This window comes from Pezoporus flaviventris, unplaced genomic scaffold (genome assembly GCF_033815535.1).
Source record: "Pezoporus flaviventris isolate CSIRO_AGI_PZ_B2104156 unplaced genomic scaffold, CSIRO_AGI_Pfla_v1 ptg000036l, whole genome shotgun sequence".
Taxonomy (NCBI): Eukaryota; Metazoa; Chordata; class Aves; order Psittaciformes; family Psittacidae; genus Pezoporus; species Pezoporus flaviventris.
The window spans coordinates 12,875,990-12,902,764 of record NW_026892584.1 but is presented as its reverse complement, the minus strand read 5'-3'; the positions used below and the strand labels follow the sequence as shown (position 1 = coordinate 12,902,764).

General features: G+C 42.0%; 1 protein-coding gene and 1 pseudogene across 8 annotated transcripts in view; both read left to right on the top strand.

Annotated features, from left to right (window-relative positions):
• The window catches only part of TSPAN4 (tetraspanin 4), a 488,804-nt gene that overhangs the window by 248,262 nt on the left and 213,767 nt on the right, over positions 1–26,775 (top strand). For 3 of the 8 annotated variants that reach the window (XM_061463177.1, XM_061463179.1, XM_061463178.1), the window contains exon 4: positions 10,229–10,308. In XM_061463177.1, coding sequence (XP_061319161.1) covers positions 10,246–10,308 — 63 coding nt within the window. In that variant the 5' untranslated portion in view covers positions 10,229–10,245. Of the gene's footprint in view, positions 1–9,088; positions 9,228–9,343; positions 9,635–9,667; positions 10,309–22,814; positions 22,834–26,775 lie in introns of those variants that run through there. The other 5 variants (XM_061463182.1, XM_061463180.1, XM_061463175.1 and 2 more) reach the window with 5 other exon arrangements.
• On the top strand, positions 12,943–13,064 carry LOC133274833 (5S ribosomal RNA; annotated as a pseudogene).

The following is a 26,775-nucleotide window of genomic DNA, read 5'->3' as shown; positions in this document are numbered from 1 at the left end:
TTGGTGATCTGATGCAGAAATCATTTTTAGTATATAAATCTGCCTTCATAAAAATACCCATAAATATAACACAGTAAACAAATTGCTTGGAGGTTGGACTGCAGAAGAGGCTGACCTTGTATTTTTAGCAGTTTAATTCATGATAGGGCTTAGATTTAGCAGGATTAAATTTTGCAAAGGTCCTGTGCCAGGTATTTCTTAGAGAGTAGAAATATCTGAAAGCCAAGTGTAAATCAGTAGGAAACACTGCTCAGGTGAAATTTAGGCATGAATTTGGTTTTATTAAATCCAGATTCTTACCCAGTGTGCAAAATGGGTGATGACTTTAAAGACTAAACAGATGCTTTGGAAGTACTTTTTCAATGAGGACATCTAGATTTTGGCCCCTCTTTCATTTTATGTCGTTAAAGCTCTAAGTTATGTCCTTATTTCTGTCCAAACAAAACCCCATGATTAGACAACTCTCATTAGGGCCTCTGTATTATCTTTGGTAACAGAGTTTAGGTATGTTTTGCAAAAACGGAATCATACCTGTGCTGCCTTAAAATACGGATGCCTCTTCTTTCTGTGTAGATGTACCCTTCCTTAGGGAAATGAGCTTATTTAGCGATTTTGACAATGAAATATAAAAAGAACCATATTGTAGTGATGTGAACAAGCAAATACAGATACATGGTTTCCAGAGCAGGTAACACTTTTTCTCCCAAAAGAGCATTTTTATTTCAAGTATTATGACTATTATACTCACTAATATGTTTTTTAGGAGTGTAAATCCTAGGCTGTTGTTTTAAATTGTTTACCTGTATGTGTTATCTGTTCAAAAAATATAGTTGAAAGCATGTCTGCTGGTAGCACTCCTGAAGTTATTGTTGACTGCTCATTGGTATGAATGCTCAGAATGGCAAAACAGAAAGGCAAAGCTTTTGCTCCTGCCCAGAATTTCTTTCTTTATTTTTTGATAGCAGAAGCTCCTCTCTTTTTGCCTGAATGGTTACAGAGATGTCAGGAATAAGAGATCTGCTGCTGCTTACTTTTATTATGTGAAATGATATAAGCCCTGTGATTCTTTACAATGTCAGGAAAAGGGATAATAGCTGATAACATAATATATAAAAATATATATGGGCAGTTGCATTTTCTTTGTACAGGTCCATTGCATTTTAATATCAATATTTAATCATTACTTAGTGGTTTTGTTTGTTATTCCTTTCAAATACTCTTTTAATTTGTTGCATGTTCTTTAATTTTAAGCTCTCTTCAGCACAGCTTGCATTGTAAAAAATGCATTGTGTTGTAAAAAATAATGTCTGTTTGCTTACACCAAAAAGTTGTTATCTTTTGAGATGAAAAGGACATCTAGTGCTCCCTTAGGGAAGCTTTTTCAGTCCTTTTCTGGAAAAAAGAAGCATATTTGTCTTTAAGCTAGGATTTTGGAAGGAGCCTAAGGGAGCTACAAGCAAATTGAGGTCTTTCAGCTATGAAGGGAAATGTGCTGCAGGGGAGAACACTTCTCCATCCTGCCCTGGGGTCTTTGTGTGCTTGCTCACATCTGTTGACCGAGCTGCTGGAAGGAGAGCTCATTGCCCCATTTCAAACCACCTGAACTATCTTTGCTTGTTTCGGCTGGAGGCACCTCCCAGCCAGCTCTGCAGGTAGCTCTGCAAAGCAGTAGCCTCAAAGATATGTGCTCAGGGAGTAATTCCTTCCACTACAGTAGCAGTATACAGAGTCCAGCTCAATTTGCAGCCTTTTAAACACTGCATTTCTCATGTTTATGTACAATCGCACTCACAAGAGCATTTAAGGGTGTGCTTACATGAGTATCTCAATGCAGTGAAAACTATGGTTGAGTACTTTGCTGAAATGGGCTCTCCGTGACCGGATTCTCAAAAGTGCTGAGCACATGTATCCCTGTGAGGTCAGGGAATGCTGCTGGGCCTTCACTGCTTTGGAAATGGGAATGAAATACGGTTATATGAACTTTGTTTCCTGCTCATATGGTTCTAAAACCTGAGCCCTGCTTTTAAGGGTGCAAGAAAAGAAGAGAATCCATTTTGAATATTCAAGGAAAAAAATCCTTGAAAGTTGTGAATGCTCCATCCCTGGAGGTGTTAAAGGCCAGGTAGTACAAAGACTTGGGTGACATGGTTTAGTGTGAGGTGTCCCTGCCCATGGCAGGGGGTTGGAACTAGATGATCTTAAGGTCCTTTCCAACCCTAACTGTTCTATGATTCTGATTCTGTGTTAAAAGGCAGACACAAGTTAGGGAACGTTAATGAATCTTTGAATTTTTCTAAGTCATTGTTTTGTTTTGTTTGCTTCTGCTTTAAAATACTTGCTTGTGTAGTTTAACAATTTTTGTATCTGATTGATTGCTTCGTACTTGACAGAGATCTTGAGTATCATGTGTGTGTTTGAAGTGGTATTTCTTTGAACGTCAGCTTTTCTCCGGTTAAAGAAAGTAACCTGGTTTTAAGAAAACTAGCACATAAATCGCACTCGTGCTGCTAAGACCTGCTGACACTGCAAAGATGGGTCTTGACAAAGATTTTCTTTGGGCTACAAGTCATCTTGTATGGGGTGTCAGATGGATTCTTTATTTCTGTTCTTTCACTCTATTACTGACGGCATTGGCAGGAACAGGGCTTGTGCTTCTGCAGGAATTCAGTGGCTGACACTACTTGTCTTTCATCTGCAGCACTAATCCTCTCTATCCAGGACTTAAATATGCAGGGGAAACAGGGAAGATCTTTACCTAAAATTTTTATTATTGGAAAAAAGAAAACCTGAGTAAAGAACAGGATGACAAAAGCCCAGAAAGCACAAGTGCCAAGGGAGCTCTCTGGTGCATAGGGGTTTGGAGACCATCCCAAGTAATTTTTTAAAGAGTTTGTTGAGGTTTTTTAACCCTGACTTGACACTAGCTGTTCTGCATGCATTTATGCTCTCATCACTGTTTGAACATGTAGGTGCTCAAATACGGGTGAAGGAAATGCCTCCAATACAAGTACTGCATGTGCCAATACCAGCATGTCTGAATGCATGGGGAGAGGTGATGAGAACCATTATGCAGATGAGAGCACATAAAAAGCAGTGAGGTTTTCTGCACAAGTAACTTGTGCACAGTCTTAAATAAAGAGCATTGCAAATCATACCCAAAGTATTTTCTCTGCATCTCTGATTACGTTCTTTCCATAGCAACTAATTATGCCATAAACCAAAGATCATGACTTCAGGTGGCATGTGAGCAGAAGGAGATGAGCTATTAAGTATTGAAGGTCCTTTTTTTTCCATGCAAATTTCCTTATTTATAAAGAAAAAAAAAAAAAGAAAAAGAAAGAAAATGAAGAAATAAACCAAACCCTAACCTTGAAGTCTGCTGTATGAGTGAAATTTCTTCTTCCTGGGATATTTTTTTTAAGTTGTGTCGGAAGCATCAGTAAATCTTTAAAGGAGTTGCAAGGGAAGACATGATCTTATGTATGTGGTAAGTTTGAGGTTTCAGTTAAACATGCTCCTTTCTGTTTGACCTGTTAAAAAATATTCATAATTGTTTCTACAATAAGAGGTTCTTGAGAGATCCGTAGCTTAAAACTCCATGGTGTAATACTCCTTGAGCTGGAGGATCTGCTACCTGACTAGGGCTGATGCTTATTTGATTTACTTGTTCCTTTGACATGTCTTGCTTTTGGTTCAGGAACTGGCTTTGTGACTCCAAGTCTTGACCCACTGACTCTGTGAAAGCCTTTGGCCACACGTGACAGCACAGGCTCTTTACACTACAGAATTTTTTAGCACAGAGCAGTATTTAGAAAGGAAGTCCTTGGGTTGCTGCTGCCTTGTTCTGTGTGGGCTGTCAGAAAGGGTGTTGACATGCAGGGACACTGTCACCAGATTTGTGCATTGCTTAGCCTGTAGATGGAGATATAGAGGGTGACTGTACAGTCCTGGCTCAACCCCTAGATCCTTCAGTAATGTTCATGGAATCATAGAATGGTTTGGGTTGGAATGGACCTTTAAAAGTCATCTAGTCCAGCCTTGAATGTTTCCAGGGAGGGGGCATCCACCACCTCTCTGGGCAACCTGTGCCAGTGTTTTATCACCTTCATCATAAAAAATTTCTTCCTTATGTCTAGTCTGAATCTCCTGTTTTAGTTTAAAACCATTACCCCTTGTCCTATCGCTACATGCCCTGTTAAGAAGTCTGTCCCCATCTGTTCAAGTACTGAAAGCGCACAATAAGGTGTCCGTGGAACCTTCTCTTTTCCAGGCTGAACAATCCCGACTTTCTCAGCCTTTCCTCATAGGAGAGGTGTTCCCTCTCTCTGATCATTTTTGTGGCCCTCTGCTCCAACAGGTCCATGTCTTTCTTACACTGAGAGCTCCAGAGCTGGATGCAATGCTCTAGGTGGGGTCTTCTGGGAGCAGGATCACTTCCCTTGACCTGCTGGCCACACTTGCTTTAATGCATCCCAGGATATGGTTGGCTTTATGGGCTGCAAGCTTACACTGTCAGCTCACATCCAGTTTTGCATCCACCAGTACCCTAAAGTCCTCCTCAGGACTGTTCTCGATCCCTTCACCCCCCCCCCCCCCCCCCGGCCTGTATTGATACTGGGGATTGCCCTGACCCAGGTGCAGGACCTTGCACTTGGCACTGATTAACCTCATGAGGTTCACATGGGCCCACTTCTTGAGCTTGTTCACATCCGTCTGAATACATCCTATCCCTCTGAATACATCCTATCCCTCAGGCGTTTCAACCCGACTACTCAGCTTGGTGTCATCTGCAAAGCTGCTGACAGTACACTCCATCCCACTGTCTCTGCCCTTGATGAAGATACTAAACAGAACTGGCCAGGACTGAGCAAAGACTGCAGACCTACAGCAGAGCAAGGCTGTCAGGTTAAAAATATCATGTTCTCACTCTCTTTTGCCTTGCGCTTTTAGTTGTTTATATTCATGCAATGAATATACAGAAGCAAACAAATCAAAGACTCCATCATGAGTTTGCCTTTTTTTTTTTATCTCCGAGTCAGAACAGCCAGCCTGGCCCTGGACTTCAGTTCACTCTCCAGTCAAAAGGGGCAATGTTTCTCTTAGTCTGTGGAAGAGGTACATTTTTTACAAAGCCTGCATCACTGAATCAAATGTAAACCAAACAGTAGCTTGCAGAGTGCGCTAGGGAGGAGAGAAGGAATGTTGCAGTAGGCATGTTGCAGAAGAAGGGGACAGGCAGTGCCAAACAGTTTTGACTAATGCTATTATGTGGTGATCTCTGTATGTACGTGAAATTAAAAAGTAAACCATTTAGAGTGTGTTTATCAATTGATCACCCTTAGCTGGAGTGTGGAGCAAAGTTAATAACCACAAAAAGCTCCCAGTCTTTAATAATACTTGATCTTAGACATTTTGTTGCCTGAAACTGCTGGGAATGACTTATCACCTCTCATGGGCATGCCTTTGCACACACTCCTGTTGCAGAACAGGAGCAGTTGTCACATACATGCCCTGTTTTTATATAGTATATTTCAGTAATAGCATAGTTTTTTAGAGTTTATTTTATTTCATGGATCACTTAACAGTTTTTATGAGATGCTCGCAGGCTACTGAAGTTAATGCAAAGTGGGTTATTTCATTAGGAGGATGGAGGTATGCAGAGTTTTGAAGGCAGTGACAAGAGGCATTAGTAGAGGAAAAGCCAGTGCAACCGTTAAAGGAGTAATGAGACTAATTAATGAGGTTAGCAGCTGCATTTTGTGTGTTCTGAAGGGGCTGGTATTTCATGATCATGAGAGTTAAATCATGGAGCAGGAAGAGAAAGCAGTGTTCAAAATGGATAAAAGGAAGGCCTGATACCCGTTGCTTTCAGTTGATGGTTCCTTTGGGTCTAGAGGTGTCACACAATGCAGGGCATGAGGAGGAGAAGCCCTGGGCATGGAACAAGGAAAGCAGCAGCTGGGTCTGGAAAAATATGGTGCCCTGTAAAAGGAGCCAGAGGTGAGCAGCTGGCTGAAGAGTCCTGTAAAGCAGCTCTCAGTGAAACCATGGGGAGAGGCACACACTTTAGGGATCCTCAGTATATGGATAATATGGGTAATATGTTTTGACATGTTATCACCACTTGAGCTCAGAGTACACAGACAAAGCTCCAGCCTTGGCTGCCCTGCAAGGTGGTGTGTGTGTGAGGAGCACTGGTCACTGCAGTGAGAACAGACAAGGGAATTGGGAGTAGATTTTCCTATGAGAGGTAGGAGCAAGGTGCAGAACCCGTGGTGACTGCATGTGCAGGGTGATGTGGGAAGTGTAGGTGTGGTGTAGGTATGTGTCTTCAAGTGGTAGTTAAAGCTTTGATGAGGTTGTTCTGAGAGTGTATGAGGGGTAAAGCAGTTTAACAGTTCTTCTGCTGATCCCTGACAGTTTTACAGTTTACTGCCTGGAGTTCATCTGACATGGTTGTAGTGCTGCCTCTTCTCTTTTAGGGACAGGGTTCTGTTCGGAGTTTTCGAAGTGTTATGAGCCCTCAAATCAGAGCGGCAGAGACAGAGTTGTTACAGCGTAAATGGTACATGCCACCAGAATCATTACAAATTGAACCACTGCTGGCAACACTGCACAGTGCTTTCTTTCTTGTGTGCAGTGATCAATATGAATTTGCCACAGCATGGGAATGCACATGGGAATATAGATGTAGTTGGGGAGAGATAAAGTAGATGGAAAGCTGAAGTGAACAAAGGTCACTAGGTCCAGGCTGTGTTTTTGGGTTCAGTCATTAGCAAACAGTTTTGTGAAAGCTGTAATTCACCTGCCCCTTGAGTCACCATTGTGGACATAATGGCCCAGTGCCATAATGCTTCTGATGTTTGTTCTTCTTAGTTCATGTATTACTTTATCGTAATGGCTTAAATGTTGATAGGGGTCCCAGCATGTCCCTGCCCCTTTCATCCACTTTCCACCAGCGATGAACAAAAGTAGACTACATCAGCTCTTCTCTTTTTGTTACTGCTTTTCCCCAGATTCCCCGCAGGGTTTTATCCATCATATAAGAATGTTATCCAAGCCTGCTGGTGTAGTGTTGCTATCTCAAGGATTTCCCATTTAGGGGAGTGACTGGGTTTCCTAGTGTGGAAGATTTCATAAAATAACGATTCTGAAGATGTGTAATGTCTGTATCCCAAATGACACTGTTTCTAATTAGCTGGTGATATTGGTGTGACAAAGAACAGCAGCAATGACTTGAGAGCTAAATTTTACACTAACATGCATTTGGAAAGTTTTCATTTCAATGAGGGGTGCTAAGGGACAGTGGTGAAAAGAGGCTGGGGTAGAAGTGCCCTTTATTGTAAGGGTTGTGTGGGACCTCAGCCATCCCCATGTGTTTTTTCTGTATTTGCCTGAAATATACCCATTGTGATGTTTATTATTTTTTATTTAAAAGCAGCACTTAGAAACTCTGCCTCCCACCTCAGACCTTGGCTTTATAAATTATTCCACTCATGTTTAGGACTGCATTCTCTTGGGAATTCATGATTTCTTGCCTTAAGGAAAGGTGAAATCAAGTGATTTCTACCCCTTTTCTTATCCAGATAGCAGTAAGTGAGCTGCTTGTGAGCCTTCAGATGTCTAGCTTACAGTAAATATGCCAAATTGGCCTCTGTTACATGCTTGCAATACCGTTGGCACCCCTATTAAATATCAATTATCTGATCTGACTGTGTTTCAACATGAGTTTACAGAGCTGTACCCAGGTTTTCTTTTTACCATTTAATATGGAGCTTTGAACATGGGTATTTCTGTATATAGACAGGGGACATACATAGAAAATATTTGAATCGCCTTTGGGTTTCCATTGCCAAACTGGTCTAGTTGCTATAAAGATCAGGATGATTGGAGGCAGAACTATTTAATGCAATAGGAGAAATAAGTGATGTCTTGGAAATGCAGGCTGAGTGGCCTGGTACCATCTTTTATGTCGTAGGAAAGGACTCCTTTCTGGGGACAGAGTTTTATACCATGCAGGAAAGCAGGGAGGAAGAGCAGGAGAGTGAGCTCCATCATGGCTATGAAGTATCTCTGTTCTTAGAAGCAGGGAGATTAAAAAGTGGAAAAGCTTTAAGTCATCCAAAGTTGTTGAAACAGATGGTGCAGGAGTTATTACTCTTGTGTTTTCTGCTCAAGTTATTTCTCTCTAAAGCTTGCACCAGGTATACCCAGTATATTTATAGTTTGTGGAGGAAATGAAGGGAAATAATTAGACTCCAGCTTCACAGTTTGTAAATTAACAGAATTAAAGGGTGGTTTGTGAGATGACCTGCTCAGCCTACATGCAAAACCAGCTCATTTTACTTTTACTAAATTGTTCTTTAAATAATTGGTGCCTACATCTTTTGATTTGCGCTGAGACTGGCAAGATGCTTAATGCAAGAAAACTGTTTTCATCTTGATTAATTCTCTGCTGGGGCAAGACTTTTAAGAAATATTAGCCAGGCATCTCTTTGTTTAGCTCTGTGAGCTTACAGTCAAAATTGTAAGGCTGGCGGCAGAGGATGAGAGAAGGAAAGCAGAGACAAGGCTGGCCTGTTGCATAGGCAAGGATCACACACAGAGATCAAGCACACAGGGAATTTAGGGCAAAGATGGTAAATGGATCTTGTTTTCCTGAGTGTTAATACTGTCATTACAGCAGGTTCAGTCAGAATTTTCCTTTCTGAAAAAGTTGTGTGTGGCAGACTTTCAACTCTTTGCTGCCTCTGGGAGTAGCTGGATTTTAGGGAAGTGCTCCCCAGTTTACAGAGTAAATCAGTGGGTTATCTGAGAGGGGGCATAGGCTGCTAGAGAAGAAAATGAACTGGCCGTACATTTTGCTAAGTGATGATTCCGCGGGACTGTGTTAGGAATATTCTGGTGATAAATCTGCAGCAGGACAAGGAAGCCTTCCGGCAGGGAAACCATGGCCTCTCCTGAGCCCCACACCCCCAGAGCATCCCGAACGCTTATGCATAGGACATTTTTACAGTAGTTTCTTATTCCCGTTTCTTTCGGCAGCACTGCCCTTGTACCCGGCAGCCCTTTTAAAGCCAAGTCAGGCTCCATCTCCACGCGGCTCCTTGCAGGGAGTTTCGGAGCTGGGGGAGGGACACGGCCGGGGGCGCCCTACGCAGTCCCCGCCTGCGCCGAGGCAGCGCCCGCCACATCCCGGAGCCGAGGGGCGGTTTCTTATCGCCAAGGTGGAAATGGGGGGAGCCGGTGGGGCTGCGGCGGGCGGGGGAGGGTGCGCGGGGCCGGACCGGGGCGCGGCGCTGCGGAGGGCGGGGAGAGCGATTGGCGCGGGGCTGGGGGGGAGTGGCGGCCGAGCTGTGAATGGAGCTGCGGGGCTGGCTGGCCACAGGCTTCCTCCGCGGGAAGGTGGCACGGGCATCCTCAAAGTGAGCCGAGCGTCTCGGGGCAGAGCGATGTGGCGAAGAGGAAAGGGCCACGGGGGCTGCTGGCCTTTGGGATAATTGCTGCCCTTGCCCGCGAGTCTTGTGCGGCTGCACTCTCTTGTCTGTGTGTGGCATATGGAGCTGGGGTTTTATATGGCATTTACAACCCGAGCGAGGTCACGCTTCCTTTTTTTTAAAATTCTTTGCTTTGGGTACAGTATATCTCTCTCTCTTTTTTTTCTTCTCTGGTAGTGGGGTGGGCCGGGAGGGACGACTGTGACACCAGAGGGAATGTTTACTTGTGCAGAAGTCTTTCTCATGTGGAGGCACGCTGCTCCCTAACTCCTGGCTAAGCAGACTTCAGTTCACCAACTTTGCTGCTGCACAGCACATGTAACTCCTTGACAGGATGGCAGACAAAAGAACAGCTGGTGCAAAGCAATAGGGAATTCATAGCAAGGAGGAGGAAAGAAAATCACAAACCTTTCACCCGCACCGTTGACATCCAGCGATTGTCAGAGCAGCCGTTGAGACGGGACAAGCTGAAGCCACCATGCGCAGGTCTAGCACCGATGAGTCGACCTACCATAGGAGCCCGTCCCTGGACAGCAAGGATTACAGTTTCCCAAATGGCACCTTTCGTCGCTACAGCAGCATGTATGGTGGCCAGTTTGGGGCTGCCAGCAACTCTTTCTTTGGATTCCACACTAACCCAGGCCCTAAGGCCACCAAGGCTAAGTACACGACCCCCAAGGGAAACAAGTACGTTGTCTTTTACTTGGATCTCTCATTTATTTTTCTCCTAGAACTGAAGAGGTGCAGCATGGCTCACAACTGCCTGCAGTGTATCAAGTACCTAATGTTTGTCTTCAACCTTCTCTTTTGGGTGAGTACATGTTTGAAGCTGTGAGGTGATTGCATTTGTATCTGCTTACTAAGATGGAAGGCAAACTTGTTTCTGCTTTTGAACTTAGATGTTCAAACTTGGAAGTTGAACAAAGCGGTGCCTAGGCTGCACTTTCTGTGGCCTTGTAACTTGTGTGGACAACGTACTGAGTGTTTCCTTCACCTTTTCCTGGCCTTCGGCTGTATTTTAAAACTGTGATACAAGGCAAAAGAATGTGTTTTAGAGACCAGTTACATTAATATCTATATCACTTTGCTCCAACGACAGCCTTACACGCCTTCTGTTGTGCTGATCTTTCATTTTTGCATGTGCTAGCCTCAAAAGTCATGCATAGTCTTAGAGAAATCACTGAGACTGTTCATGGTTTCAGAGTTGAGCACGTGCTTACATCCATTGCTCATCACTACGAGGCTTGTGTGTGTGTCAGTAGGACACCATGACGGGACATATAGGTGTGCATCTCTGCATCACCTTTTTAATAAATGAGGTGGCTGTTGGCAGCAGGGTGGTTGGACATTTTACTGCTGTGAAACAGAGCATTGACTGTAGACAGAGACTAAAGAAGCTCGGTGGGTGTTTTATATATAAATGCTGATTGTCCTGTAAAAAAGGGAGGAATATGATTGCTGGGGGGGGGCGAGGAAGTGATTTCTAATTTAAAGTCTCCCATCCAGATTTGTATGTGAGGGCTCTGTCGCGAGGTCCTCAGGAGGTGCCTTTAAATGCTTCGTTCTTCTGGAATGGTTTAATAGCATGCTGAGGGAAACAGAGTATTGGGAAGAATACGGTTTCTGGCCTGGTGCTTAAGGAGAGGAGAGGTGTTTGCAGTTGAATGTTACCATTTCTGTATTACTGATCATCCTGTCATGAATTGTTTGAGGTATGTGGAGGGCTGAGTGAGATGGAAAGAGCTGTTCTCTAGTGTGCACTGCTGTACAGCTGTTTAAAACCAGGCATGCTGCAGTGCTAGTGCACCAGAAAGCACAAAGTGCAGGCAACTTCTGCTGACCCGAGTCATACCGAGCAGTCAGGATGTGATAAACTAGTGTGTAAACTGGCATGGTACTAGCAAGACCTATGAAGCACAAGGAAGGTGTTGTCTTTATACCCTTAGCTGGTAGAAAGAGTGTTGGTAAGGCTGCAGTTCTGTCTTTCAACTCTGACTCTGGTTGCTTCTGCATTCCTAAATATTGTCTGATATTTGTTACAGCTTGCTCCAGATCCTTCTGAAAAAGGCAAACACTATCTTCTTGCTCACTTAAGCCTTGTGCCTCTGCTGGCTGTCCCTAGTTGAGATTATAACACTGACAGCTAGTTGAAGTGTGTGCTAGAGAAATGCAATAGGATGCTGGTGTTAATAGCTCTTTTCAGGGCTATGCGTGACACTGTCATAAAGGATACTCATTGCATTCTGATTCCTTTTACAATATTAATCTTCCACTGAAGTGTATGCATATGATAAGAAGCAGTACTGCTTCAAGTAATGTGTGTATTTACAAAGGCAAGATGCCACATAGTAATAATCTTTGGCATGCTTTTCAGTAGGAAAGTCTTAATCCTTTCAGAAAGAAGGAAAGGTCTTTATCTTTCCCCTGAATCCATCAAAGCTATTCTCAAAGGCTTGGAGGGAGAGAAAAGAAGGGGTCCCAAAAAGAGAAAATAACCATATGCTAACTGGACTCTTTGTGAACTAAAGCAGGGGAGTGGGTGTTGTCAAATACTGCAGCACAATTTCTGTTTTGTTTCCCTTTCACATGATACCTGCACAGCAGGCGTGATTGATGATGATCATGTCAAAATGAGGTTTGCACAGCATGTAGTTATAATAGACACAGCTCTTCACTGTCCCAGAGTGGAGAAAGTAACTAAAAAGAGATGATTTTTTAAGAGTACTGGCTTAAGCTGACCATCTTTAATAAAGGCAGGAAAAATTCATTTCTAATGATTAAAAATCTTAGAATGATTATAGGTTGATGGTGCTGCTGGTATTTTGTTTTTTTTTTCAAGTTGTCAGCTATCTGTCATGTTTTACTTTGTGAAATTAAAGGAGAGGCATATCTGTAGGAATATGGGATTTCTCTTTGCATGCATGTTAGCAAGTTTTGCTGTCTCCACCTTCCCCTCCACCACTTTTCTACATAGTTGATTAGTGACAGACAATAGTCTGGAAAAAAGAATTGTTTCTTTCATGCTTTGACTTCCACATAATAACTGCAGTTATTTCCATGTATCTACAGCAGTCATTGCATTAAATGAATTAAATGCCTATTATAAGTTGCTCCTGCTTTTTACTCTATTTTGAGCAAATGCTTTGATTTCCTTCAGATATCATATTTTCATTTTCTTTTTCCTGTTTCTATTCATTAACTTCAGTCCATATGAGTATCCTTACAGCCTATTCCCAGTACTTTCAGCTATCTTTCCCGCAGAGTGACAGAAAAAGTCCTCAGCTTTGTGCAGCTCTGGTGGGATTGGTGCTGCATTTCTGAGGAAAAGATCTTTTTCTTATAAGTCTAGTTAGTGAATTTATAAGAAATAAAATCTCAGAGGTTTTGGTTTTAAATGTTCCTGGAAAGCTTTATTGGATTAGATGCTATAATGTCCTGGGTTCAGCAGTACAGTTTCAGCTGAACCCTGAAAATGCCTGATCTCGTCTGATCTCGGAAGCTAAGCAGGGTTGGGCTCGGTTAGTACTTGGATGGGAGACCGCCTGGGAACCCCGGGTGCTGTAGGCTTCCAAAAAGAACTGTCGTGGTTTAAACCCAGTCAGGTAACTTGTTCACTCACTCCCAGTGAGTGGTGCCCAGCTGACAACAATCGAGGTCCGTGTGTGTCGTCCCCCCCCCCGGGGTTCTCCCCCACTCCCGGAGGAACGGGGAGGAGGATCGAAAAAAAAAGTGCAACTCCCACGGGTTGAGACAAGAACAGTCCAGCAACCAATGTACACAAATCACCACCGCTACTATCAACTACAACAATGATAAGGGAAAATAACAAGGGAAGAGAATACGATACCACCGTCCAAGAAGACGAGTTCCACCCGGAAGCCCGTGTCCTTCCAGGTAACTCCCAGTCACCCCCCACCCTGGCCATGACGTGCTGTGGTATGGAATACCTCCCTGGCTAGCCCAGGTCAGGCGCCCCATCTCTGCTTCCTCCCGGCTTCCCCTCCTCCCTAGCAGAGCATGAGCCTCACAAAGTCCTTGGTCAGGGTAAACATCACTTAGCAACAACTGAAAACATCAACTTCACCAACACTGTTCTCAGGCTGGAAGTCAAAACACAGCACTGCACCAGCTACCACAAAGGAAAAAAAAAACATGACTGCTACTGCTGAACCCAGGACATGCACTCATGCTGTAAAATCTTTAAAAGTTGTCATATAACTGTGAAAACAGAGGAAATTTCTCCTCCCCTTTCTGATGTTTCAAGGGAACAGAAAGTTCCTTCACTAGTGACAGAGGCTGAGGTGCCTTGTCAGAGTTGATGCTGAATCAGTCCGTTGATACAGTAGACCAGAAGCTATTAATGTAGAAAAAAACATCTGATAGTCCTAGAACAACTCTTTTCTCCATGAAGGGTCCTGCACAAATTGCTCTTGGTGCATTTGCAACTACTCTGGTGTATTAATGTACTGAAAAGTGGGCAAAACATTATCAGCCAGTAGTACTGCCATTCTAATGGGAATTGCCATTCAGAGGACATTTCTTGGAATACTGCCAGATGCAGAGGAGCCATCGCTGTATCACTGCACTGGTTTGTAAGCTCCCAGAATAACTTTTGTCACCTGATATATACTACTTGCCTGACTTCATTAATTTTTATGGACTTTGAATTGCTGAACCCTTGAGATTAAAGATCACCTCAGGTGATTGAAAAGCAGCATATTTTCATTTCATAATGAAATATCTGTATTTCACTGTGAAATACCCAGGGAAGAACATTTGTTTTCCGCATTCTGCCCTCCAAACATCCAGAGTTTCTTTCTGTCGGTCAGTAAAGTGAACTGTTCTCTTTCTGTGCTTGTAATCTTGTAATCCAAGGCTCTGCTTGTCTTGCTGAGAGAGTGCCATAGAAAGGAAAAAGGCATTTCCTTAATTCCCCTTGGATTATGCCAGCATTCCCACTTTCTCTGACTTCTAACTCCCAAACTCCAAGACTCATAAGAGGAAATGCGCAGAACTGTACTTGTGTTTCCAGTGTTTCTTGCTTTCCTTCAGAGATTCTAGATTGGTAGTGATTTGCTCATCAAAGAACTGGATACCTGTATCTGACTCTTTGGGTAATGCTTTCACCAGTAAATAAATTCAGTAAAGCACAGCATTTGCAAAATGCTGTTGTTAGAAGGTGAGTTACAGAGAAGAGGGAGCAACAAAAAGAGACAAAGAGGTTTATTATTTGTCAAATTTAATATTTTCTATGCATGTCTCCTTTCCCTTGTTAAAAGATACTAAATTAATATGCTTTATGAAGAATTCAGAGTCTTCAAAATTGTATGTGAAGACTCTAATTCCAGTGGATAGGCTCCCAAAGACCCAGGGGGAATATTCTCTTAGAGCTTGAAAACCTGGGAGTTGCTGCCTACCTGACACACTAGAGCTGGGATGAGCAGCTGGAGCTCTGCTTTCTACCTTCCTGGCCAAAGACAAAGGCAAAGCACTTTCCTTTGTTTCGCCAATTGGTTCTTATAAAATTCCAGACTGATACAGCCCTGAGAATGATGTATCTTGGCTCTGAGACACAAACTGCAAATCTAAATGTATGGAAACACAGAGCCAAATAAGTGGCAGGTAGTACTAGAAAATGCACTAAGATCTGTGTGGAAAAAAACAAGAACCTATTTAATCCAATTCCAGGACCACCTGTGCATTGCTTGCTCTGTTTTGCTGCTATTGATAATTTGTGGGCCACAGGTTGGGAATCTTTCCTCGAATTAGTACTGCTGGTCTGGCGTACTAGTAATACTGCCAGCAGTCAATCTTCATTATTTGGATGTAATTAGAAAGAAGGAGGGGAAATAATGAAAATGATAAATGCCCCATTTCTGCATAATTTCCCTTCCTGGCACTTCAAATTCAGTGGCACAGGTGTGTCTTGTAAGAACTATGCAAATGTTCAAAATATCTGGAAAACTGAGTGTGCAGGGCAGCTAGAAAAAGGGACAGCTTGATCTGAAATGCACCATGGGGCATTGGATGGTCTTTGAGTGATCCTGGCCAAATTTGGTCAGAGGGTGGAGGCAGAGGGGTGCCTCTTCATTTCTTTTTATGTAAATCAGCTGACATTATTAGCTTGAGGAGAGCTGTAACTGAGCTTACTCCCAAAGCTGGGGAATTTTGTGAAAGAAGTAGCTGATTTTGTTGGATTTAATTCCTTGTTGTTTCATCTGCATCCTCCATCAGTCAGCTGAATGAGATTGATGGCTAAAACAGCGGGAAACTGTAGATTGTTAGTGGCTGAGGACAGCAATCATTTTATAGTTGTACTTGTCTGCAGTCTTAAATTGGTGGGAAAAAAATACCAATAGAGCAGTAAGCCATTTTAAAGGCAGGCCCACTATCTCGTTGTTATGTGTGCATGTTCTCCTCTGATGGGCAAGGGCTGCCACACATCCTATGGAGCTGAGTTTGTGAGTTGGAGCTGCTGCCTACTGTTCTGCAGGGGGAAGACGGTCACATGCCTACCAGTTGGGTGGCGCTCCGAGAAGATAGTTTGATTGGAAATAAGACAGGCTGTGTATTTTCATGTCTAACAGGCGGATAATTATGACAAACAAATATGTAATTAAACAGCAATATGGATTTTGCTTCTGTGTAATTAAAACATGGGAAATTTAGCCCAGACTGTATTTTTTTCTAACTGCCTCCATGTCTGTGATTCTCTTTTGTTACTTACCTCCTCAAGAAGCTGATCAGTCTGACTGACATCTTATCTCTGCTTCCGAGTTTGTGAGGGCTCTCCAAGGATGTATTTTTAAGCAGTATTGCTTTTAAAGAAAGGAGAGTCATTTGATATGGGAATTACAGACTTCAAAAAATGGCATTTCTGTGAGAAGCAGAACTATTGAGCTGATAGCAAGTGTGAGAGATATGATTGTATTACCTGATGTCTGATTTATATGGGCACGAATTAGAGCTTTTCCCATAGCAGAACCATTTGTACAGTCTCTTTCCTGTGTGGATTCTGATGTCTAATAGGGGTTGGGGATCATGCTGGAGTCTTATCTCCCTGTGAAGGCATTGCGAAGGGCTGCATTTGCTACCTAAATGCATTCCTTCTGAAAACCTTTAGGAAGGTAATGACTTTGAAAGGGTGTGTATCTGTCAAATCAGGCTAACAGTGACAAATGGACTCAGGAGTTATTTGTGGGATACTCAACCAACACAATTTCATGATCTTCTTTTTCTTGGGAAACCAGGCTTAGAAGGCTCTTAATACAGGAGAGAAAATATTGCTTTGAAGTTGATTATATAATAGATAACATCTTCAAATTGTTTGCTGTGGGCCAGTTTCTGCTTCCATTTCTCATGACGAAGAATAGCTTCATTGCTTTAGGTAGATTTGCTAACATTGATATGCTTTTAGGCCATGAGTATTGGCAAGGGCTAAGCATCTTGCCTTATAAGGTTTGCTGTCAAGTATATCCACTATACCAAATTCAGACTTACCGGGAGAAGAGAAAACCTGAGGAAACCCATCAGTGGATAAACCCACAGAGTGTGGCATGTTGGAGTTTTGGAGAAAGTGTCCAGTACTTAAAGGGGGCCTACAAGAAATCTGGAGAAGGAGTTTTTGCAAGGGCATGCAGGGAAAGGACAGGGGAAAATGGCTTTAAAATGACAGAAGGTAGATTTAGATGAGATATTAGGAAGAAGTTCTTTCCTGTTAGGGTGGTGAGGCCCTGGAACAGGTTGCCAGAGAAGCTGTGGCTGCTCCATCCCTGGCAGTGTTCAAGGTCAGTTTGGATGGGCCTTGAGCAAACTAATCTAGGGTAGGTGTCCCTGTCTGTGGCAGGGGGTTGGAACTGGATGATCTTAAGGTCCCTTCCAACGCAAACCATTCTTGATTCTAGGAAACTGGCCTTTTTAAAGCAATGAGTGAAATTGCTGCAAGCATTATTCCCTCTTCTGGACAATGACAGATACTAAATCTGTTGCAGCCAATACTTTGAACTATACAGAGGAAGGCAAAAGGCAGATGAGATAATTTCCATCATTATTCTTCCTTCTCTATTTCTTGGCTTGAAGACTAGCCAGTGCTTCTTTCTTATACATGATTTCTCATCAAGGGGACTATGATCAAAGTCAGAGTAACTGCCGCAAAATATGCTGTCACCTCACTGTTCACTCTGCCTGTTTCACCCCCTTGGTACCTTTGTTGTAGAATATGAACCTTTTGGCCAGGGGATCATTTGCAAGTCTGTACCTATATAGTATCTAGAAGAATAAAATCGCAGTCTCAGTTTGTCTCCAGACACTACTGCTTCAAACATGATAGCTAGTAATACTGCCATGTGATTTATTTATTTAGAGCATAACTTCTAGCTAAGGTAGCAAATCAGTACAAGTTACTATGTGACTAATATACAGTATCTGTATACAATATAGAAAGACACTGCTCTCTGGTATTTATAGTGTAAAGTGAGCACTACCAGGTCAAAAATGAAATGTGGGGTCTGATGGAATGAGTTCTGCATACTCATGCAGATTGGAGACAGTAAATTGTATTTCTTAGTACCCTCCTGTAATTGTTTCTCCAGGAAATCTTAAACCATCACAAGATGCAACAGGAGTAAATGAAATTGAAATTGTGGTCTGTAATTAGACTGTCATACTGTAATGCATCTTAAATCTGTCTTCAGCAGAAAAACTAACACCCTTCAGAAAACCCTCCCAACCTGCCTCAAGTGTGAATGCATGCCGAGCCTTATAATTTAACATGATTCAACTGAGGTTTGTTCTAAAGAGGCCATGCATTTGAAATAGTAGTTTGGATGAGATGGTTGATGTACAAGGGCAGAGGAGCAGAATGACTAGGTCTTGTAAGGTTTTATATACAGACTTTCAAGACTTTTGGATGTTTTGTTTTTTGTTTTGTTTTTTTTTTTTTCTGGTTGTTTTTTCTGCTCTTCTGGATTGCTCATATAGCCCTTTTTATTCTTTCCTTGGCTAGGATACCTTTGTCTGTTCTCAAGTACTTTCAAAATAGTGCAGGAGCAGCTATTCGTCTGTCTTCTTATTCTTGGAGTTCCTCTGAGCTGTATGCTTTAGGGGTGGCTCTGAATCCAGATCAGCTTGATCCGTACTGGCGTATTATATTATTACTTTGTCTACTTTTTTTCTGCTCTGCACGTTATGCCATACTTGATTATCTGCTCTTCCTGCAAGCATCTTCATGTTCTCATCCCCGTCCATCCTGTACAGGAAAATCCTGGTTACTGAAGCTTCCCTTTCCCCTGCAGCTGTATTTTGTAAACTTCTTCTTGAGAAATCATCTGCTGTCATGCCTGTAAACACTGCGTATGATGACCGTAAAATGATAGTGATTTATTAGTGCTGATTTTGTTTAGTACACATGTTCAGTGCCTATAGTGATTAATCTGTGCTGGCTCTTATTTAATGCTTTTCCTCCTCCAGCACACCATGCTAACACATTTCTTTATATGACGTGTTCAGGGAGGAACTTTTTTCTGCATATCACTCCTGGTTCTACTGGTGGAAACTTTGATAATATAGAGGCCTCTGGATATAACCTACAGTGAGCTATCTTGCCTTCCACTTGTAGCCATTACTAGGTGCTTTGTAGGTAAAACTACCAAGTGTCTTCTCCCACTCCATTCAAATAGACAGATGTCTTCTCCCTGCACCTAACAGGATTTAGTTTCAGGCTTTGAGAACAAGGAAAGCTGCTGTGAGGAAGGGAAACCCAACCAACCACCTCGTTTTTGTGCAAATGTCTGTTGGTGCTTTATATACCCGTGTGAAGTTCACTTTCTTTTTCCCTCTGTTACTTTTCTTTGTCACAGCACAATGACCAACTTTAATGATCAGACAGCCAGCATGGGTTACAATACTTGGAATTAAACAACTTCAGTCTCTTATTTAAAACAAGCATAGCGTTTCGGAGCAAAAATCTCATAGACTTAAAAAAATGCCTGTGTGGCAGGCCTATGGTGGGATTACAAAGCTGTCATGTAAATTGCAGTTACACCAGCAAAACTGTGCTCTCGCCAAGAAAGCTTGTTTTGTTCAGAGGACTGATGTAGACTGTAATGGCTAAACATGCTTTTTTGCTACTATTAGTTGTTGCTCCAGTAAGGGCTTTGCTGGTATAACATGCTGACAGCTTTTTATCACTGCTCCTGCAAGACTTAGGAGCACTGATGCTCTCTCTGTGCTGCTGGCAGATGGCATTGGACACAAAGCGGCAGAATGGAGCTGGGTAAAGCTGGAGGGCAAATGTTGTCTGCAGGAAATGAAATTTTATTGTTGCTCAGTGGCTGTAGGCTTAAGCTAAGCAATAACGTGAGGAAGCACTGCCATCTGAGTTGCGAGCAAGGTGCATCCTCCAGGAGCAGAATGGAGGGGTGAAAGCTTAATCTAAGGAAAGATAGCAGCCATCAGCCACTGGGCAAAATTAGATAGCTCCAGCTTGTTTTATACCCCCTCCTTCATTCTTTAATTGCCAGTTGTTTTGCCTTCGCTCTCTACGCATTAGTTAGAAGGGAGAGCAGAGAGAAGGAGCTAGGTTCTCAGTAAATCTGTTCATTCACTTTTTTATGGTCATCAGGACTGGATACCTCTTTGTGCTGCTATGCTTGGAAACGTTCATCTGCTAGCTTCCTCTATAAGTAACAATCTCTTGGGCTTTAAACCTTTTTTCCCTCCCATGCTGTGGTCTCCCTCTAGTGGTACCTGAAATCTCTGGTCTTGTCACAGTTTCTGTGACAACCTCGGAGTCACCTGTAGTAGCAGCGAAGGTACAAGTCTCCTTGGGAAGCATCATACAGGAGCATTTTTGGTTCTGTTGAGCATCTGGATTTTTCTGTAGGTCATCTTACTATAAAGCATTTCTGTGACATTGCTGATGTTCTTTATTCCCTCAGTATTCACCATTGGCTATTATGAAGGTGAGATGGACTTATGTCTCTTCTGTAAAACATAAAACAGAGCTCCAGTTTGTCCTGAACCTCATTTAAGGATTCAAAAAAACCATCTCTGTTGTATTTCAGTAACAATTTTTAGTATACACACACACGCACACACACACACTGTCAGGTGTGGTTATTCATGGATATCTTTTTACATTACTTCCTTCTAAACTCCCTCTACAAATTGACCTTAAGTTATATCCTATATGCCACATTGCTCCTGTCAAGTTTGTAAATGTTTGTAAATGAACTGCCTTCATATTGGCCAGTTGAACATTTGTACTCTTGTTTTGTAAGCGACATTTACCCAGGGTTGTAGAACAAATCGTTTACTCATGTCTGAATAAATCTTTTCACTAATCTGTTTGTGGCAGCATAAGAAGGAGCTGAGGTGACACATTTGGTACCATTTTCTTCAACAAAGAACTCTAGATGAGAATTCTGTTGCACAGCTACTTGCAATCTGTTACAAGCTCCCATCCTTGAAGGCCAGAGTTTTTAACACATCCACCATCTGCTCTGTACTTGCTTTATCCATGCAGAATACTTGGTTGTTTTAGAATGACTTTACAAACTAAAGAACCCCAAAATGGTCCAATGCAGCTCATATACGCATGCTGCCATTACTAAAGGATACACTGAGGCATCTTTTGGAAGAAAAAAGCAGACGCTGTTTTGTCATGGGTCTCTCCATGAACACCAGCCACAAGACTCTTGCACTTGCATAGTGAACTAGCACTTTTCTGATATTTGCAAGCCCCAAACTGTGTAGCAAGAACAGTCTAGCACAAAAGAAGGATACAAACTTGAAAACAAAAGGCCTTGAAGGCAAAGAAGAAGTATAGCAAGTTAGGATCTATTTAAGTGAAATAATCATTGTTGAAATCCTTTGTGTAATTTATGACAACTTCCAGGTATTCTTCAGGTAAATTCACTCAGGAACTGAAATATTTTTACCATACTCCTATCAGTCTGTGATCTTGAATATGCTCTTGTGTGTTAGTTGCAACATTTACCCCTTCTCATTCTCCAATTTCAAGTTGTAAATAGGTTTTAGGTAGATAATTCTTTGAGAAAAATCTACTAACAGTCACTGAGAAAAATGTCCTGTTCCTGAGGAAACTTACTATATTGATTAGATTGTAATCCTGAAAAAACACAGACTGGACAATCCCATTTTTTTTCCACTCTGACACTAAAGGGATGTTTCATTACCCTAGTAAAACCTTAGATAAAATTCTGACATTTTCTTGGTGCTGAATTTCTCTCTACCTTCATTTCTCAGGAAATGTTCCATAGGCTTTTCAAAATGAAGGAGCTGGTCCTCCTTCAAGCACAGGTTTTGTTTACCTTTGCCGTCTTATCTGCTGGCATCTTCCTTGAAGATCCTACTTGCTGTGCCCTGAAGTTGCAGTCAGTTATTGTTTTCAGGCTGGAGCTTGGAAATACTTCATGCTTTTGTCACTGCAGTTGAAATTTCTCTTGCCAGAATAATAGCCAACCTATTCAATTCCCAGCTTAGTATTTTTAGCACAAGCTGCTTACAGTTACATGTAATAGTAACTTTCTGCATCAGCAGTGTGGATTTTCCTCTGCATATGTTAGGAGCACTCCCTTTTCAACCTAATCCATTTTAGTAACTTGATAATTCTGATGTGAAATTATGAAAGCAGTAGAATGCCCTTCATTTTAAGTCTCACCCCTACCAGCTGGAGCATTGTATATGTATAATACTTTGTTGTCCCCTGTGCTGAGCACTTGGAGGCAATAATAGGGTCCTCCCTACTTTCCATGGACTTCAAGGGGAACTGTCCAACTAAGCAGTCGGAAGTACTGAGGCATGTTCTTCTTCAAACTGATTTTACTTTTTCATGTCGCTTTCTGTTTCTGAAAGAACATGGTTTTCTTTTTCTTTCATGAGGGTTTTATGATATCTATAAATCACCATTTTTCACAGTCCCTACAAGAGTTGTCTTTGACCTAGAGCTCATTTATTAAATTGTTTGTGACACTACAAACACACCCTCATATCATTTTCTCCCTGGCATGCTTTTGTTCAGTAAGCATGCATGTGAGGGAGGGCATATTTCGGCAACGATACCACAACTCCCTGGCATGTATGTAGGATGAAAAGTTATTAAGGAGAAGAAAGAAAATGAAAGTTGAAAGCAGTAAGGGGTGTTGTACTGTATATCACTTGGTGCAGCATGTGCATTTGCCCTCCATCACGTGGCCAAGTTGCTGGACAAATGCTCCATCCTGATGGTGAGAGCTAAGCCAGACATTGATGCTTTAGAGTCAAATTTGATCCCATCAATACCTGGTTTTGGATTGCTTCCCTTTGCTTACTGCTTGTGAGTTAATCCTCTTTGTGCATCATCTCATTTTGTCCTAACTGGCAATATTCTGTTGTTTTGTTTTCTTTTCATTCCAGCCACATGTTGAGGTTTGATGTCCCCCTCGTCCCCCCTTTAATCATATCTGTGAAAGTGAAAATGGTCTGTGGTCACACAGTGTCTGTGGTCTGGAGACTCTGTAGGATTCACACAGTCTTGGCACATGGTTCACTGTCTGCTGGTATAATAGAAGCTGTTAGGTTGCACAGCAAGTTATAGGCTTTAGTCTCCATTATGCTCAGTGAAACAGCCATCTTTTTCTCATCACAGATATCATTAGCTATTATGTACTGTTTCAGTCACTCAATGGAGGTATCAAATCTTCCACTGAATTACCAAACAGGTCCATTTTCCTCAAACATCAGTCCAATTTAACCCTTTTTCTGACTACATGGGAGGTTGCTCACAGATCCAGTGCTGCACACAGTAATTTCAGTTTGATTTTGGTTTTGTCTCTGTAGCTGCATCCTGCTTTGTTCTGTTCCCAAATTAGGCCTTTTCCTCAACTGCCAGATGCTTTGTCTGTTCTTTCTAAAGAGCACTCATAAAGTGGGCAAGCTGCAAGGGCACAGTTGGTTTCTCAATAGCTGTGGTGTGTTAATTAGATGCAAACCTCTAAGCCTCAGCTACCCATGGACTCTGCTGCAAAGTTACGTGGCTTCTGCTGGAGAAGACAGGGCAGACAGTGCCAGAGGGCTCAGATGGTGCTTAAAAGCCAGTCACTGCTGCACTGGGCTAGTCTAGCCTGTAGCTCCTGAGCCACGGGTGCAGATGCTTTATAGTTTCTACTGCAGGAGTTGTCATGGGGCAGCAGGGATGCATTTAGCAAGCATTGCTAAAGTGTCTCTGGGACACCTATATAGCCTCAGCTCTGCCCCAGCCTCTAGGAAAGCAGTGGGACCAGTGCGCCATTGCTGTGGAAGGTGGTGTATGTGTTGTGGCTTTCAGAATGGTGCTAATTGATGCTGGTATGTCTGCACAGGCAATGGCAGGCAGGAGAGAAACCAGCCTCCCTGTGGTATTGCAAGTGCAGGACCAAGTACAGCCCCACCCATCGTGGCGCTAATATTACTGTTGGCATTTGCACTGAAAGGTTTTCATGGGAATATAGCGGTGTGGGTTAATATCTGTCTGTATCATGGAATGATGCTGTTTTCTAGTATACTAGGAAGTAGGATTCATGAACTAAAGCTGGGCTATATCAAAAGACACTGTTAAGAAGCTTTTACAAGGTTGCCAAAGTCTTAGATGCATGTTCCAAGATCTCCAGAGCCTTCCAAAAAGTTTACAAGAACTTCTTTGTGACAATTTAGTGCTGCTGCTTTGTCCTCAGCTAGAAAAGCAGATGCTTAACAAAAATCGAAGAGCTAAAAGAAATAGAGGTTGGATATTTACCCCAGACATACTCTTGTTTTGTGTGGAATGTAGAAATGTTTTACCTGAATGGTTTCATCGTTGTGTGTGTGCATGTGTATCAGAGAGGAAGATAACTGAGTTTTTGTGAGTGGGTGTTCAGTTTTGGCTAACAGGATCCCATTTCACTTAGAATTTGGAAAAACAAGTGACAACTGCAGGACTTAAAGATCTATCAGGTTTGAATGTTATAATGATTGCACCAGAGCAATAGGTGTATATATTGGTCAGACATTTGGGGGGGGGGGGGGGGGGGGGGGAGGGATATACATTAAGTTATATGAATATTTAGGGATATTAGAGGCAAATAACATCAATTTCCTTGAAATAAATAGTACAAGATAAGTTGGAAGAGGCACTGTGTGTGTAAGAGGGACACAATACAAAATAATTACTTTACCAAGATCATGGAATAGTTGCAGCAGGCATTTTTAGCAGTAGACCTGTCTATTTACTTACTGTGGAACTGTATTTCATATTCTTTTTGATAAAATAGAAGATTATCTCTAACATTACTGGGGAAGCCTGTAAAGATTAGAAATGCCACTCTTCTAGCCAATTAAAAACAATACCCAAGACATGGAAATAAAATACTTTTGTTCTCAGAAGCCACTTGAGCAATTTCATCAAAAATCCTTGTTTCTATCATAGCTGCTTTAAAATCAATATAGTGAGCTCAATTGATGGCTTTGCACAGCCACCACCACATTTGCTTGTGTTGCAGAACCTGATGCTCATCTCCCTTGCTGAAGAGGCATTTAGCTTGTGGCAGACAGCTTAACTGCATGTTATAATGTATGAAACTAACATTGTGTTGTTTAGTACAGTCATTGCTTTTAAAAAAGTTGAAGGGGGATTAAATAGAAAGGAAATATGGTAATATTTGAGAATGATTTTACTAGTAAGATTTTCTTAATTTGCTTAAAATCAAAGACATGATTCTTAACATTTTCTCATATATAAAATGTGAAATATTCAGCAGAGCAGAAGTTTTAGTCTTTTGGAAAGCAACATCTCTTTACAATCCCCATTATCTAATAGCAGCTGTTCCAGGCCATTAGGTGGTTAATATGTGTGCCAGAAGAGAAAAAACATTGTCAGGTGTTATAGCTGGAAGTGAAGGGATTCCAGCTTCCACAAGAGTTGTGCTTTGAGTCTATACATTTAGAGTTTATAGGTATATACATGCAGTAGGAGGAAGGAAAAAAGAGGATGTTTGAAGAGCCCGTGTTTTTCTTACTTTCTTCAAGAAGTTTCCATTACTTGGTCATTAATTACTATGTAATTTCTGTGATTGGGAATGACTGAGTTATGTGTACCAGGGAGATTTTACGATAGTGAGAATTTCAGCCTGCTGTGTTCAAAAGGACTAATATGACTTAAATATCCATGTCCTGTTGAATCTCTGTTACAGCTGAACATATTTTAGGTCCTTTGAAGTTTTATTCCAATTCTCTCACATCAGACACTTCAGTCAGTTACAATTGCTTCCAATCTGTGCCTGCTGCTTCTGCCTGTGGAAGACAGCAGGCACTTTGCTCTTGAACAAAAACATTTGTGACGTGAATCATAGAATCATAGAATAGTTAGGATTGGAAAGGACCTTAAGATCATCTAGTTTCAACCCCCCTGCCGTGGGCAGGGACACCTTATGCTAAATCATATCACTCTCACCTCTCACACCAGACTCATGTGATTCTCTTAGCAAATGCCAAGACTGAGTAGAAGTGTTAACTCTGTCGTGTTTGGTGTCATGTAATCCAGGATTTATGTGAAAGGCAGAAGGCTGAAGTAATTTCAGTAGTCTTAGATGCTCTGCTTCTAGCTGTCCAATCAAGTCCCATTTTCCAAGTGATTTTCCAAGTGAGCAAAGCCCTGAGAATGGCATAGCAAGGCTGAGGGCTGAGTTTTCTTGCAATACTGGGAAAACCTTCTAGCAGATTGCATTTAGTTTTCCGCTCCTAGCTCTGTGCCTAGTGCTGCACCACATATTTGGATTGCTTTTCGAAAACTGGAAAATAGGCTTTGCTTAAAAAAACCCTAAAACAACCCAGTTTCAGATGGTCTGGGCTTCCTTTGTCTCAAATAATCTGAGTAATTTTTATAATCTGAGAGAATAGACCTGCAATTTTACAAAATGACCTAAAATGGAGAAATGCCGCTTTTGGACTGCATCTGCAGGTGTTGCTGGGCTGGCAGGCATCCATATACCCTTCCACAAATGCCTGCTGTGGGACTTTCCCATTTTCAGCTTCAGTTTTTGCTCTTCTGCCTCTGTTGGCAATTTACTCTGTCTCTGAAGCTACCCACACACATACACACTGGTGGGCTTGTTCTTTAGATGAACGTTGCAATGTGTAGATAGTGTTGACAGAGATTTTCTGGTTTTCTTTTTTTCTTACTTCATTTGCATAGGTGTTCCTGTCTTCAGAAGAGGTGCCTGGGGCCATTGAACCAGAGGACCTGTATATCCCCAAGAGGTTTTAT